This window comes from Apteryx rowi, unplaced genomic scaffold (assembly GCF_003343035.1).
Source record: "Apteryx rowi isolate R43461 unplaced genomic scaffold, aptRow1 scaffold_716, whole genome shotgun sequence".
Classification (NCBI taxonomy): Eukaryota; Metazoa; Chordata; class Aves; order Apterygiformes; family Apterygidae; genus Apteryx; species Apteryx rowi.
The window spans coordinates 261,885-279,356 of NW_020451001.1; the positions used below are offsets into that span (position 1 = coordinate 261,885).

General features: G+C 38.0%; 1 protein-coding gene across 1 annotated transcript in view; it reads right to left on the bottom strand.

Annotated features, from left to right (window-relative positions):
• PDE7B (phosphodiesterase 7B) overlaps window positions 1–17,472 on the bottom strand; it is a 233,502-nt gene that overhangs the window by 111,338 nt on the left and 104,692 nt on the right. The window contains exon 4 of the mRNA XM_026087431.1: window positions 14,591–14,651. Coding sequence (XP_025943216.1) covers window positions 14,591–14,651 — 61 coding nt within the window. The remainder of the gene's footprint in view (window positions 1–14,590; window positions 14,652–17,472) is intronic.

The following is a 17,472-nucleotide window of genomic DNA, read 5'->3' on the forward strand; positions in this document are numbered from 1 at the left end:
AAGCCTCCCTTTACTTTTGTCCCGTGCCCAATTAAATCCCATTTAGAACAACGTGTTGCTACATATTGCACCAACAATTAAAGGGAATAAAAAACAAACTTATTTGTTTTACAATGAAGAAGTCCTTTTTTAGGGTATCATAATAAATGTTCTTATAAAAGATACACCATAGAATCACCAATGAACACAGGGAGTTAAGAGCAAACTTTTATACCCCACTTAGAAGACAGCTCTGTCAGCAAGACCCTCACAAGCAATACAATAGCACTGATCTAGAATTGACACAGGTACTTTCTACATCAACTCCATCACTCCCGTTATGCCATCTATGTCCACATGTTAATTCAGTTCCATCTTATGTCGGACAAGTTAGTACCACAAAGCAGGGCCACTGCACTTGGGTAAAGATCTTATTCATCAGCTCGCTGTGAATAGTTTCAAACAAGAAACACGGCAGAAAACTGGATTATCAGCTTCAAAATAAATTTATCAAAAAGTTCCTGAATTCTGCAGGGAGTGTTACTATCTGTCAAAGCAATTAAGAGCTCATTTTCTCCCACAACCCAAATTTCAGCTTCCATCTGGAAAAATTTGATTCAGAGCTCCCATAGGAATTCCTCAAGTGAACTTCAGCATGCCTCTCTCATCATCCCACCTTCCTCTGTGACCAAGGGTCTTCAGCTGAGCTGTTCCCACCGTGAGGTGTCACCAGGGCCGCCTGTTGTATACTGGGGTAATTCAGCAAGACACACGGTGATGCACACCCCCCATACAAGAACTGAAGTGTACAGAGCTTCACCTACCATGCCTGTAAAATGCCACAGCAGCTTTTTTGAATCTATAGCTTGTTTCTGGCCAAAGGTTTTCTACCAAAAATTACTGGATTTTGATCTCGAGTTTTTGTCTTTTTTACTGAAATGCAATTACTTAATCCAATTTCAGGAGGATAATTTTTGTCAAATATTTCTGAAGGAACTCCTTCTCCAACCAGCTTGGTTTCATGCTTGTTATCAAAGGCAGGCCAGTTTTTGAGTAAAAAAGATGCGGGCATAGAGGCAGGAGAACCAAACATGGGAGCTGAATCATGGGCCCTGCCTCTGGGAACCTGTAATTCTGGTTTTGCTCCTACGGAGGGAGTTAAGTGTGTGTGTCCATAATAGGAGGTCCTGTAGCACTTCTTGTTACTTTTGAGGCAGCTTCAGCAAGAATATAAAAAACAGATGGACAAAGGTGCTAGTTGCTTAGTAATTCCTACAGATGATCTTTCCATATCGAGGAAGAAACTTACTGGCAGGACAGTATCAGAGGGATTTATGCTGTTCCCTCATCAGAGCGTATTTGCAGAGGGAGGGCTTGAGTGCACACAGCTGCCAGCCTAAAACCTTTCTAGATTTACTACTGAAAATTCACTTAAAATTAAACACGAGCAACACCCTCCCCCAGCAACGATTAAGAACAAAAAATGTCAAGTAGGAAATGTTAAGGGTAAAGAGAGAATTGTGGTGCTTCTGATTAAAAACAAAACCAAACTCTCCCCCATCCCATCCTAAGATTTCAAAAAGCTTTCCAGCACACATCTGCCTCCAGTTTCCTCTTTGTTTATTCAGTTATCAATTATCAAGAGACTTTTTGTTTTGTCTCAATGAGCTGCACAATTTGAAGCAACTGTGTCATCTGAGATGGTTCTGCTTAAACCAAACACAGATTTCTTCATGACACAGAGAAACTGGATTGGATTAATACAAAAATATCCAAAACCAACAGAATTTTCTCTCCAAAATGTTCTGAGAGTTATTATAATGTAATTTTTCCCCGTGAAACAAATAATACACAGACTTCAAAAGCCCTGAGTGTTGTTCTCAAGCAACAGAAAATAAATGAGATTGGACATCTTGATTTATGATGCTTCCATTCCTTCTTTTTATGAAAAGGGAAATATGTTAATAATTAAAGTCACATGAACTTGGATTCTTTTGGCTTCTAAAATATTATGACATGCACTTGCCTAAAGAGCCCTCTAGGGCAAATGTACAATGACAGCAATTGCACTTGCATCTCGGAAGTGGTAGCTCCCTGGACATTTTATTACCTCCGATTAAACCAGTGGATTCATGCCTGTCGTTACGCTCTCTGCTGATAGGAGAAATTACAGCAGAGCGTCTGTCATTCATCTTCCCTTTCCAGCAGAGCTCTGTCAGTGACTGCTGTTGTTGCTACATCATGTAAGTAACTGAGGACTGGAATAATTTGTGCTTTCCCTTAGCTTTTTTTCACATCCCCACAACTTCTTCCACAGGAGCTGTCACCTGGCAACTTAAATTGAATATTCACTGAATGGCTGGGTATATTGGCAACTCTGTCTGAGGTTTCCAAAGGAAAGCAAAATAATATCAGTTTAACAATAATTTTGTTGCATGGCAGATACTGACCTGAGTCTGTAAATATAAAAGTCTGGAAACCAATAGGAAAAGAAATCAGATTCTATTAGAAAAATCTTTCCAAGGCAGTTAGAGCTGAGGGAGATAAAATTTCTGTCTTTTCTTAGACAAACAATGACCTGTCTCTTGATAAATGCCCACCTTAATGATAAAAGTGCCAGAGCACATTCTGGATCTTGATGAAGTGCCCAGTTATGTACCTTAACCGTAAATTTGTCTTTGTACTTTTGTAAAAGCCCTAAATACAGTTCATGGGGTGAAAATGCAGAGGCTTCTTTTAAAGATGATGTTAATGATTTCATACGGTATTTAACAATAACAACATCAAGACAAAATGACTGAAATCTGTTGGTATATCTGATATGTATTGATGGGTGATTTTTATATACTTTTTTTCTAACTGACTAAAAAACTTTAAAAATAAGTATATCATCTTTTGTCAGCAGGGTAATATATTTCTTATCATGATGGAGTTACACAGTTTTGATGTTAGTTTATTGCCCACACTATATTCAGAAGGAGACATGAATTCTAGGCTGTCAGTCCTTTCTTTTTTCTAAAAATGTCCACTGATGAAGTGTGTGATGCCAGTATTTCTGAGTTCCTTTCATTAACACTCTTTGTTATAAAACCAAAAAATACTACAACATGAACTTACATGTCTTATATATGCATCAATAAAATTGTGAGGGTTCCGTTTTTTTTAATGTCTGCAAACAAAGCTCTGGAATATTATTAATTCCTCTGAAATAAGTGTTAAATTGAATTTATTCTGTATTCACATATAAACTTGGTGTGAAATCCTGTCCTATAGTTAAAAGGCATTTTACCTTAAGTTTCAGTAAGAACAGTATTTCACCTTGGATTAAATCACATTTTCCATTTCCCATAAACCTGTCTTCATTTCTCAGTGGAAGACAAACACCTGATGAACTTTTTGGTTGCACACAAAACTGATGGTATGCATACTGGAAGTAAGCAAATGACACCCGGGAAAACACACGCTTACAGCCTGTCATAAATTACAGTTCATCTGCATCTCCTGCACCCCAGTTAAACCTTAACTGGGTTGCATGGTCCTGAAGGCACTCTATGGATACAGAAATCTGAGTATTTGAGCAGCTGACGGGTTGAAGCCACAGCTATTATTGACTCCCTGGCTACGTTCACAGAAGCAAATAGCATACCACAGTAGGAGCAGATCTGTAAAGAGTTAAGCAGCTGGTGCTGAGGATTAAATATCTGCACTATATGTGCTCCGGAGGCTTTAGCTTGGACTATTTCTAATATACTCCCATRCAGCTAGGTATGTTCCTAGAGCACATGGTTCACTTTGCTTTGCACCATGGAGCAGCCTCAGAATGCATAGACTGGATTACTTAATGTGAAAGTAAAGTTCACAGTAAATTAAGATAGCACCTCAAAAACATGCTCCTGATCTGACCTGGAACACTAAGGTAGACACACTGTCTGCAAGGAGAGGTTTTGTAGTCCCCTCCTTAAAAATTTTACCTTGGGATGTAATTTGTATTTAAAATGGTATGGAAATTAAAACCATATTTCAGATGTAACTGACTGAATTTAGTTTTCACACCCAAACATTTCAGGATACGGTTAAATTTTCCTCCCACAGGACAGGACAGCGTGACCATCAGGCCATTCTAGACCTCGTAAGCATCTGAAAAAATCTTTTATAGTGCTTTCAAACATTACTACAATACGCTGAAAACTTAGAAATTGCTCTTACATATAAAAGCAATTAATTATCTTACAGATGAAGTTGATTACCTCAATTTTCTATTATCTGGGATACTATAAATGTTAGAGTTCTGAACACCACAAAAACCAATGTCTGTACTCCAGGAGTAGGATTCTTCTCCTGTAACTGCATGCATCCTGACTTCAGCTCCCTTAACAGTCAACAGGGAGAAATTGGCACTTTCTGAGTAGGATTCATTGGACTAGTTTTAAACGTCTAATTCAGAGTCCCACTGAAGTTCCTTCTTCTCATTCTTTATGACTACAAAAGGAAAAATTAGGTGACAGCTCATATGTAGACCTTTTTTTCTTCTTCTTTTTTTTTTTTTTTTACAAAAGTCTACATTTACTCAGATGAATCCCATCCTAACTGTTTTCAGCATTATTTCATCTGTGTAATGAGAGGAATGCCATATAAGGGAAATACAGTAGGAACATTCTCTGAACTCTTTTGTAAGAAGTACAGTAATCTCTTGAAGTCAGTATTTGAGATGCAGAAGTTCCATTTCTTGTTGCTAAATGAAATTTTACTACGAATATTCATAGTCACACTTAATGATTCCATGAGTCTAGAGTCTTAAGTATCTGGATCAAATCAGGGCTCGAGCATGCAAAGTGCCAGACACTCTGACCAACCCTAGCACAGGAAGATATTTCCGCCTACGCATATTTTGGCTTCAATGAGAACACTTAAATACATGCTTTAGTAGTTAGATGATCAAGGGATGATCTAAGAGATCAACTTAATGCTTTACAAGAAGTACAAGAAGTATAAGAAAGCAAACAGATAAAGATTATAAATGATAAATTATAAAAAACAGAAAAAGGAAGCTGAAGACATCAGGGAAAGCTAGCTACCTACCTAGCTAGCAAGGCCAAAGAACAGCAGGTGTTTGGTATTGTGGATTTTTTTTAGCCTATATGATGAAAAAATCCTACAAATTATATACACCCAGTTCTCAATAAGAATGGTAAAATTATTAACAACAACTCAGAACAGACAAAAAATATTTATCTCCAAAGTACAATGAGACATCCTTTACAATATAGAGCACAGGAAAATAGAGGAGAAATGCATTCTTAAGCTGAGACACTTATGAACATTTGCAGCCAGGAACAAATAGTTTGAAAGCACAGAAAATCCAGGGTTTTCTCAAACATAAATCACTCTTACTAAGGGTAGCTACCCAGTAATCTGTAGGAAATTGCAGAGAATTGCAGAGACTGTGAAATTACAAGGTATCACCAAGTAATAACCAAAGAAACAAAGATTAATTGCTAGAGATGAGCTCAACCACTAAATATGAATTTGAACCATTTAAATCAAAGTTTGGAAGCTTTTGCATCTGGAGATCTTATTATACTTATGCCATCATAAAGGGACAGTTGGTTGCAAAACTGTGGATAAGTGTTTTCCTCTCAAGTTTGGTTCCATTACTATCTCAATTAATTATTCCTTTCCCCCCCTTCCCATTTTGTGAGAGAGCATTATTACTGCAATATGGTTAGTCACAGCAATTTTCTGTACAGCAAGTACTTTTGGTGAACGCATCCCACTCATACCATTTTGGACAAAGAAGATGGGAAATTATGTGAATGCAGTCCATGTTTAGGCACGAGGTTAGGCACGAGGAAGAATCAAACTGTGAGGCAGCAGACTGAATAGGCACTTGAAATCTTTTTTCCAACAGGGGATCAGTAATAACTCATGTGACAAATACCATGAAATAAGATATGAGATCATCTTCAGTAAATCAGTGAAGCAACTGTTTCTCTACTTTATCTAATAAGTGCCTTGTTTAAAAAAAAATGGAAAGATCTGGGGAACAAAACTCAGGATTTTCCTTGCATAACGTGTACATGTTCCCCCATATGGCCTGAAAGTCATAGTCCTATTTGCTGTCCTCCTGGAGCCATACATTTAGTAACCCTCCCATTATTTTTCCTGTGCAGGGTCAATAGGTGAGCATTGAGTGCTTTATCCCAACCTGTACTGCCTTTAGCCTCACGAGTAAGAAAGATAAAAAGTGGGTGCTGTGGGTTTTAACCACTTAAGGGCAATGAAAGCCCAGAATTTATAGCTTATACTCTCAGTTGATTATTATGTATACAGGAAGCAGAATGCAATCCTCTGTCTTCAGCATGCTTTGAATGAAAATGAAGGTCCTTCTTGGTTTTGTACTGCACTAAATTCTGCTGGTATTTGTAGACATGCTTTGAATGTCACTGACAGATAGGACTTATAAACCTATGTTTTTTCTAAACGAGATACGGTGAGATTCTCAGTCAAATCAAAATGCCTTTTTGATGGAAACAGAGGCTAAAAAGTCAGAGATCTGGGGAATTTTGGGGTGTGTATGGGGCTCTTTGCTTGCTTTTTGATCATCTTCTGAGCTTTGGCATCTAAATTGAGTCTCTAGGTCCCTTGGTCCCAATGAATGGCTTGTGTAGGTGTGGGCAACACAGCAACTTTCCCTGCTGGGGAAGGCTATCATGACACGTCTGCATCATACAGTGAGGGTCAAATCCTCATGCATGAATTCCACATTACTGTGTTCTTTCAAAGATCCCTGACACCCCCATTTCTTTCCCGTAGCAAGCTCAGACATAGGATAAAAACTACCAATGACTCAAGTTAGCTTTCAGTGATAGCAAAAAAGAGAAATTACATTTAGAAAAGTGTTTTACTACTAAGACCAGTTTTTGTCTCCTTTAGCACCCTTGTGAACAGTAGAATACTGGCAAGACAAGAGATTTCAATCTGACCTGATTTACTGGACAGAACAGGATAAACAGGTGGTCACTGCCACTCAGCTACCAGGCTATACGTTTACTTGAAACAGTAATTAAATCAATATTACTGCACTAATAAGACGATACTAGAGAAATGCTTTTTCAAATGTACTAAGAGTGTCAGAATTTTCAATTCATTTTATCGTTTTTATATGTATATATTTTTTACTGTTTCTTAACCAGATAATCAAGTGGTCACAAACAAGAAGATGTATTTGATATTTACCTTCTGTGTGGTTTTGGAAACAGATCTCATGATAGTAGAGACAAAGAGCTGCTATTTGTTATCATAAAATGATAACACAATGATGAAGGGGCACAATGATGGCGTGTGTACACTGTAAACTCCTTGACAAAGGATCCTCTGTTGCAGCCTCGTGCCCACCACTTTGCCACTCTCAGTTTCCAAGCTACACTCCAATGTAGGCAGCCTGGAATCTCGACCGGGGCCTTCCAGATAAAGTATGGGTCGATGCACCAAGTCTTTAGCCTCCTCTTTACCACTCCGGTGAACAAATAATGAGCATTCTTAAAGAAAACCAGGGAGATTTACAATATATTGCATTTCAGTAAGAGAGAACCAACTGGGGGAGGAGGGTTGAGTGTCTTAAATTAAAGGACATGAAGGAGCAATAAGCCGCTATTTTGACAGTGATAAGGTCACTTTTTTAATGCATTTACAAGTATAATTGCAAGGTCATGAACTAAGTCCTGCTTTTAAAGCGTGTTAATACATTGGAATGATATTTTGCAAAAAAAAAAAAAAAAAGTATTAGAGGTGGTTTGAAAATATCTACTTTTTGTCTGCTCAAATGAGGGAGAGCTACAGTTCCAGAAATCTTATCTACCTCATACTATTCTAGTCATAATAAATTCTTGGTAGAAATGGTACCTTGAGAGACTTTCATTGGCAGTTACAACGTAAAACACAAGTGAAAAGCTCGTAGCACGGACTTTTATGTTTAGATCTGAATTTATCTACATTAATAAAATATCAGAAAGAGACATAATGTATGTCGTTCTGTATGTGTTCACATCATTGCCTTAGTGTGGAAAAAACTGCTTGCCTTCTTCATGTGCTGCAAGCTGCTCATGGAAAAGAAACCTATGTTTTTGTAGTAGATATCCTAAACCCCCCACCCACCACTATAAAGTTCTGAGCAATCCTGATGGGCAGCATCGTGCCAAGTATAGATTGCTTACTAGACAGTGAAGATTTTAGGTTTTTTTTCCATAAACATTGCTTAATTTTACAAAGACTATTCCATGTGCTAATTTTAATGTAATTTGCATAGATAGAATACTTAGTCTTCATAAGCTCAAGTGCACGTATAGGTCTTCAAATGATTGAGATATAAATAGAGCGTATATTTGGCTATTTAGAGCACCATTGCTCATGCATGCCTATCAGTTTCAGTAAAAGTTTTGGGTGTACAAGAGATATAGGGTCACATTTCAAATTATGTCAGTGAAGGCTCCAGAAAGCTTTACAAAGCTGAAGAGTTTGACCAGGGCAGAACTATTTGCTTAGCTCCCTCATTTCTTTTTCCCCTCCACTTCAGGGCAAATTGACACATTTAACAATTTTTTAGATTTATTTCTTTTAGGTTATACAGTTCTTTACCTTATTAAGTTTCTCTGAGTAAATTTAAATAGAACTTTTTTTTTTTTCAGTGAAGATGAGTTCAATGCTTATGTAAGTTAGAGGCCAGCCAGTCAGAGCCTTGCCAGTATCCCTCAATCCTGGCTTTCAATACAGTTGTTATTCCAGTAATGTCTCTCTCTTAAGCTGCAGCTGCCAACTCTGTTCAAATGTGTGGTGGTTTCTGCTGTGGGCAAAGAGCCACCAGGACTCAAGCTGGATCCATGAAACTCATTTCATGGCCAAATGCTGATTCCTTTGACCATAACTCTCCATAGGTAATAAATGGTAGAAGCACACCACAAAGTATCTTTTTTGGAGGGGGAATTAGGAATATAAAAGTAAGTGTGTGGCCCCAAAACAACAAATTTATGTTTTACTAGTCTGAGGAAGAAAAGTTTCCCTCTCCGACACACACTTTTTTTTTTTTGATTGCTCTTTTCTTGGTTGAATTCTAAATGGCTATCTGTGAGGAAACTACTTTTATTCCAAACAAGGATTCATCCATCTACCTCTGCAAGGATTAAGTCTACACTAAAAGGGAAACAAAACCCACCCACATTATTCCTGTCTGTATGGAATTTACAATAATGAAAAGAAAGCACCTCAGCCGTTTGTCATGGGGTGTCTGGTAGGCTTCTGTTTTCACCTTACTAACCAGCTCCTTATGAGAGCAATTCACATTTCCCTTGGAAAGATCTCTGCATACGGCAGAGTTAGCTAGCAAGAGGCATGACCTCTTCAAAAACTACCCAGTGTGTCAGTAAGGAATCATTACAAAATCTGGTGGTGGAAGTCTGGTCATTAGAATAATATACTAGAGCATATGCTTTTATTATCCATTCCCCTTACTCCACTGTCATCAGTAAGGTTGAATAGATGAAACTGGTGGGATGATTTAATTTCGTATATGTTATGATGAGTGTGCCTGCATACTTCCTATATAGCAAATATAAGGAAAACCAAGCTTTTCCTTGGCTGTCCTCTACAAGCTGATATCTATTTATACACTATATATTTATACATTATATTTCACTTCTAAAGCAAAAACAAAGCTCTGTGTGGCAGACCTTTATGCAAAATGGCAATATGAGTATTAAAAAAATAAATTACTAAGTCAGAGCAGTTTATATACTGTCATGTTACCAGTGACAAATTGACATGACTAAGGTGACCACAGTGCCCCGGCAGAGCCAGGTGACCAACATTTTTTTTCTGTACCGTTACAAATGGCTGAGCAAAGAAATTCCAAAGAATTTATGTTACACAGGCAGATATCTGCCTGGAGCATCCCTCTTATGAGGAAAGGCTGAGAGAGCTGGGCCTGTTTAGCCTGGAGAAGAGAAGGCTGAGAGGAGATCTTATCAACGTGTACAACTATCTGAAGGGAGGGTGTCAAGAGGATGGRRCYAGRCTMTTTTCAGTGGYRCCSAGYRACAGGAYGCGAGGCAAYGGGCACAAACTGAAACACAGACAGTTCCATCTGAACATGAGGAAAAACTTCTTCACTGTGAGGGTGACAGAGCCCTGGAACAGGTTACCCAGAGAGGTTGTGGAGTCTCCTTCTCTGGAGATATTCAAAACCCACCTGGATGCAATCCTGTGCAACGTGCTCTAGGTGACCCTGCTTGAGCAGGGGGGTTGGACTAGATGATCTCCAGAGGTCCCTTCCAACCTCAACCATTCTGTGATTCTGTGATTCTGTGATATGATAGCTGGCCACTCCACAGACTGCTCATCCACAGGTTAGAGGGACAGGTGTATTCAAGAATAATGTTTCTCTCTCAGATGTCTAATTCCCCTTTTAAGATAATAAATCAATACCAGACAATCTTTTCCAGTGTTCATTTCTGGGATATCTGCTTCTTCTATACCACACTAAAAGAGGCGCAATATTAGAACAATAGAAAAGGATTGACTACAACAATAGAAAAGAACTGACTAAGAGCAAAATGTAAGATCACCACAGACATTTTAATATAAGTTTCACCATTCTAAAATATTTCAGCATGAGCATTTTCCTCTGTTCCAATCCTAAAGCCTGATATGGGAATATTATTCCTTCCAGGATAAATTCATAAAACTCAGTGCTCTGCCTTGTAGAGGTTACTCAGGGAGCTTTGAATGAGCTAGTCAAGATGTGAGAACTGGTAAAGTTGCATTAACTTTGCACTCTTCCAAGCTTGTATGCAATTCTTCCCAGCAGAGTTAATTAGCTTAGGCACCCAACCAGCAATTTTCACAGCAAACTAACCCAATTATCTCTGCATGATACGACATTGTGTCATGTCTGAGCTCAGAATATGTCTGTCTGCATATGGCAAAAATTAACTACAGGTTGTGCCATTGAAAATAGCAGTGGGTCCTGTAAGGAGAGTTCCTTCTGCCCTGCATAATATGAATGTATGAACTAATAACCAGATAGTGAGTACYCTGCTATTTGTTCAATTTTGTTGCCAATAATCATCTCTTTTAAAATCAAAATCAGTACAAGTAAAGGACATGAGGAGCCCAGGGCTCTACCTTCTAGAAGGTAGCATAAAGTAAAATGTTTTTGACATCCAGTTCAGCATATCTATCAAATTTGTCATGGTTGAGTATCTACAATAACTTGATAACAAAAATTAGTTCCAGTTTAAGCAGAACAGTGCAGATTTTCTCCCTGCATGGAAATGTTGATGAACTACCTGTGGCTCCTGAGAGACTCAGAACCTGAAGGGAAACTTCTGACAACATGCTTTTGCTGACAGCATGGTATTTCTATGACCTGCATTACTACACTACTGCAACCTCAAAACTTATGCTCAGCATTGCCAAGAACTGAGGAAGCACTTCTCTTCCCATTTTTGAGGGAGGCTTAAAGCCTTACCCAATGCCATACTCGAGAAATCTGTGATATATTTAGGACCTGATCTTGGGTCTTCAGAAGGTTAAGGTGGTCTATTGACCAGCTTTCTTCTGCAAGTTACAAAAGTTATACAGCTTTATCTAGCACAACATAAAGAAGCAAGTATAATATAAAGCATAAGAGGGAGAACACCATTTTCTGTAAGTAGCTGAGTACATGTCATTACACTGATAATAAGCATATCCTGGGCACAGCACATAGTTGTTATCTATTATATCCTCAGGAAGCACAGTTAAGTGACCATTTAATCTATTTGTTCAAGTTATTCTTCACACTGGGGATATAAAAACCAAGCACTCCAATGCTAAAAAAAACAGGCATTAACCTGATTTTCTTGCTCCTAACTTTCGGTTAAGCAATGTCAAGTCAGTCCATTGAAAAGTTACCTACTTTGACTGTAGCCATCGAAAACATTTAGACATTTCTTTATCAAATTATTAGTTCTTGTTTTTTAGGAGGAAGATAGGAATAGAACAAGATTTTCAGTGCAAACCTCTCTTCCTCAACCTTTATGGAAAAACAACCCTATCCACATAATCTATGTAGCATTAAGGAATTTGAAACCATAGTAGCAAGCCTGGCATTATTCCAATCTTTAAATTTGAAGCAAAGGCAGAACCAGTAGTATAATCCAGATACAGACTTTTTGTCAAAAATAATTACTATCATTTTAGAATACCGCTTAATAATGCACAGTTCCAAGTATAGACTGCTCTTGTGTCAAAGATACCTGGAGAAATAYATTTAGTGTTCCGGACTCTTGTGTTTCTTTTCATATTAAATAATTACCTTCTTGCAGTTGCTGGAGCTTGCCCTCTGGATTTCTTTCAGCACTGCATCACTGTTACAGCAAATGACAGCACGACTGTTTCAGCACATTTCAAAGACTGTAGCCAACAAAGATGTCCCTCTCTGAAGGCATGTTGTGCTTTGTTCACTAGTTATACCCACAGACATTACAATGTCAGCTTTACATTGATCAGTGACAAACTTTGCCTTTCATTCCTTTGGAAATTCAATTCCCTTGTAAAATCTGAAATTGGATACTACATGATGCATTCAACACAAAGTCTTAGATCTTTCATTTCAGCCTGTACAATTTCTGGCTCCTGCTCTTCCTCACAGGATTTGATATGAAAGTAGAAAGAATCAGAATGAAAGTCTTCTGGCTTAATAGCACTCTCACAGCCACACACATTTCCTTGACACATTTTCTCTAATAAATCAAGACAGTGGAGTTTGTCCCCAGTGGTTGCCCTCAGAACAGCCATATAATGCTTGCTTCTGCTTCCCATACCGTTTACAGAGCCAGTTGTGGAATATCCACTTACATTTAGAATAACCTCAGCTCACTACATCATTTGGTATACCTTAGAGTGAAATATATGATATAGGACACTATGGTCCTTAATTTGCTATCTACACTGATGAATAATAATACTAGGGAGGAAACTTTGTTTTTTATGTCTGCTAGAAATATAGCCTCTGCCTGAGAAAGTCCTTGAGCTGGCCACACCTTTGGCTTGACCCACTGGGGTCATTTTTACATTCTTATCAGTTTCCTTATAAGAGTACAGCATATGTTCTTATTCTTACACATGCACAAACTAGGAGACATAAATAAGAATATATGTAACGGAAACAAGATCTTGCTCTGTTCAGTGCTCCGAAAGAATCATTTGCACTATGGTCAATGCCAAGCACCCAAGTTTGGACTGACTTGGTACAAAAATGCCAAACCAACTGACCAACCATCTGAAACAGAAGACTTTAATCTTTAGTTCAGGTTTTTGTGCTCAGTCTCCTTTTTTTTTTTTTTTTTTTTTTTAAAGAGATAACAACATTTGCATGGATATAACTTCCTTAGAACTACAGTATTATGAACTCAATGGTATTTAAGCCATAGATTTTAATTGGCATCATAAAGGATCACAAGTGTATCTTTTCTGTCAGCTTGTGCCATTTAGAACCTCTAACCATGGATCACTGATGTAACAGATCATTATGGTCCATTGTGTCAGTTCATCTGTTGGGATCTGTGCACTATAAGCACGACAGACTTCCTCTACAGCAATTATGGTCTATTGTGACAACAGGATTTAATGAATATAAACAACAAACCACATAATCTGTTATTACAGAACACAGCCATGCACCCAGATGGGAATTTAAGTTCCAGTTGCAATTTTTAAAACTGTGACAATTTCAGCCTTGTGTTATTAGATGCAATGCTCTAGTTTACAGCGTATATTTATCTCAGCCCTGGCAGGTGAAAGGTCTTCAGAATTTAAAGCCTAATCCTGCAAATGTTCCATTATTTCATTTTTCCTGAGTAAACATTATCTTCTAGGTTTTTAGATACCTACAACTATTTTTCACTGCAGTACTAATGATGCTATTAACATTTCAGTACTAGCGCTACAGATGAAACAAACAAATACAATAAAATTGGTCACAGAAATTAATGAATCATAGCAGAACATTTCTGTATTGTTTCCAAAGAACAGACATTTCTGCCCATTATTAAATTTTACAAATGATGGGCAAAGTGCCCAGCTGGTGCAAATCGGTGAAATTCCAGTGACTGGAATTTTGCAGATTGATGCAGCTGAAGGTCTGACCTACAGGCTTTTGATATACATTTGTGAACTTGATAATCTTCCACATACATAAATGCTCCCTTATATTAAAGATGTGTAGTCTACAAAAGTTCACATTTTCCCCAGGTCAGTTTTAAAAACCTGGTTTGATTACAGAAGTTTTCAGCTTTTCAAGATGAGTTCTGAAGTTGAGTACATCACAGTTTACAATTATAGTGTTGATACAGCTGTATTTTCATCTATGTAGATGGGCACTACTGGAATGATACCATTCAAGTAGCTGAAAATTCATCATTAAGAACATAATAATGAGGACTACATGTAGGTGAGCTATATACATGCCATTGTGAATCACCACAGCCATTATTATTTGCTTTTGAGAAGAAACCCCCAAGGAAATATGCTTCCACACACCTCTCATATCACAAAGGCAAAAGACTTGTACCCTTACCTAGCATGCGAACACATTTGGCATTCTGGTCAGGATTATCAAATGAGATTTCTCCGCACCTCTGAAAAGAAAAGAAATAATATATTCAGTTAAAGACTTTGTAGTAGTGTCTCTGTCCTTGTCCTCTGCTGCCTCTGTTTTGGCACTAGAGATGCTCAAAGACACCTTGTTAATAATGTCATAATCAAAAGATTTTCAAGTAGTCAAAGCTTTTTGGAAGAATGGACAGTCCAGCACATCGTTAATGTGTAAGGATGGGTAAGTATAAAATTTTCAATGCTGCATTCCTCAGTATTTGCAAAGAAAAACTTAAGCTAGCACCTATTACCTTCATTCTCTATGGCTGAAGCAAATAGCTTATCCATGTTACTATTTGTTAGCATCAGACCCAGTTTTACAGGTGGCCTCACCTCCCACTGATGAAAGTTATGACCATCTCCAGTGTATTCAGTTCTTATCTGGCTGCACCCTAAGCAAGATCTTTGAAATGATCCAATAAAAAAAAACCCAACACCAAAAAGGTGGGGTTTTTTTGAAGGGTTTAAAAAATGCAGTAATTTCACAGCTGCGATTCAGAACATCATCTTGCAAACAGCTGAACTGGTATAGGAATGGAGGTAGCAATATCTGGTCACAGGTGAGGGACAAGAACAAGCAGACCAGGACAGTCAATCACCTGCACGTCAGATCTGCCACCGACAGCACAGAAACATGAAGCCACAGCCTGTAAGTGTATGAACAGTTAAGCTTAGTATTTCATTCCATATTGCTGTTCTGCCAGTGGTTGATCTGGTTGAYGTTCCAGTGTCCATTCCGTATTCTCTCCTCCCAGAGATCAGGAATAAAAGCCACACTGATTCAGCCATTTGTATTTCTGTAAAATGATCCTATCTAAAAAACAAAAAAACTCTAAAAAGATTATTAAACAAAGCAGTCATTTCACATTGACTTTGAGCTCTACATAGCACCTATGAGTAAAGACTGTTTTTTGTAAAGTGCAATTATTTTATGGCTCTATGCTAGTGTTTTGTTAATTAAAAATAATATTCACATGTACAAATATATTATCAGGGCTAATTTTCTTTCCCTATACATACCCAGTGCAGGAACATCATTAAAGTTAGAATCAGAGTACAATAATGTTTGGTTGTTTTCAAGGACAAGACACAATTTTGGGGTCCTTTATGCAGACAGACAGGTCAATTTAACTGATAGGAGGAAGCGAATTGGTGGGGATCATGGGTTTGATCCAGCTCCTATTAAAGTCAGTACTCACTTCAGTAGTGGTTGCCTCAGGCACTACAAAAAAGATACAGATTTTTATCATTACATTCAAAGCTTGTGATAGTGGTTAAGGACAGCCTCATATTTTATATGTAAAAGTGGTCCATACTTGCTTATTGACACATTTCATGCTTTTAGTGTCTATGACCAAATGGGGAATAAAAATGCAGTGGCTCAAATTCGGCAAACTGCTGAGAACTGTCCACTTCCCCTCCCTTTCCTTTCCCTCTCTTTCTCATGTATTTTTCTTTTTCTTTTACAGCACCTATGGCTTTCTCTCTTATGTAAGATAAAATGGTTAATATTGTCTTTTTTKKGGGGGGGAGGGGGGCTTAATATAAAGTGATATTTACAACAAATACTAGAATTTAGAAAGAATTAGCTAAATAAAAAACTCCAGAGCTTCAAAGGAGATGAAAAACAGCAACAGTGTTGTAACTGAACAAAATGTTTGAAAGTCACTGTTTTTAAAACAGCCTTTGCCTCCCTCACTCTCAGATAAACACAAACAAACAAAAGCCCACCTCCAAACAGAGCCTCTTCAGTACAGCTCAGTACAGCTCAGTACCTCCAAAAGGAGCAAACAGATGCCTGTATTAACCCTCCTAGGTGGGAGCACATACTACTGAAAGATTGCAAAAGGAAAACAGCATCAGCATTTCAAACTTAATTCTATGAATGCTCTTATATCAGCTCCCTCTCAGGMGACAAAGAAATTTGCCTTTTGTTCTTCAGGAAAGAGAGTTAAGATATGGGCTGTCTTTCACAGAAATCTTCCAGCTTCTTCTTCATAACCATCGGGATATTTAGAGAAACACAGATTTAAGAAAGCACTTCAGAATTCACCTCCTCTCTCACCCCTGAATTTAAGCTGCTCTTTGAAAACTCTTGGTTGTTTTTCATTTAGTCCCTCAGACATATTGCATGTTATATAAACATCACATTTCAGGCTGGCAAATTGCATCTTATAATATCTAACAATACTTACCAGTCCTAGTATTATGAAATTGGGAAAACAGCTAACGTTCCATCGAGTCCACTAACATCCCATGGGATCCATTATGATGATGGATGAACTTTGAAAAGTTTGGAGTAAGATTCAGATAACTGTATACAAGTTCAGAGGCTTATCTGAATTCCCTTAACCCCTGCAACCCACAGAACCGGATGAAAATCATGCTAGAACAGTCAGCCTATTTCAGGAGATTTTTCACTACTTAGACTGCAGCTGGAAATATCACGAGGAAAAGATACTGCAGCAATTTTATTTCTGATGCCAGTAAAAGCTCATAGGTACACATCAATGGGATGAAAAATAAGCTGTTACCAAACTGCTCAAGCATCCAAAATAGATCTGGTCGGAACCTGGATGTGTAAAGTGGCACAGAATTGTAGCAGGGGCTCATTTTTGCTCATCTCACAAAAATAGTCATTTGGGCATTTTCGCAGTTAGCAAATATTTTCCATGAACAAGAAGTAAGGAAGGACCTCAAGATTTAATCTTTAGGGTTAGACTGACACTTTGCCACCACTGCTTTGAATGCCTGCCAAGGAAGGATAAGTTTCTCCTGCCCTTTTCCTGGCACAGCTTATTTCCC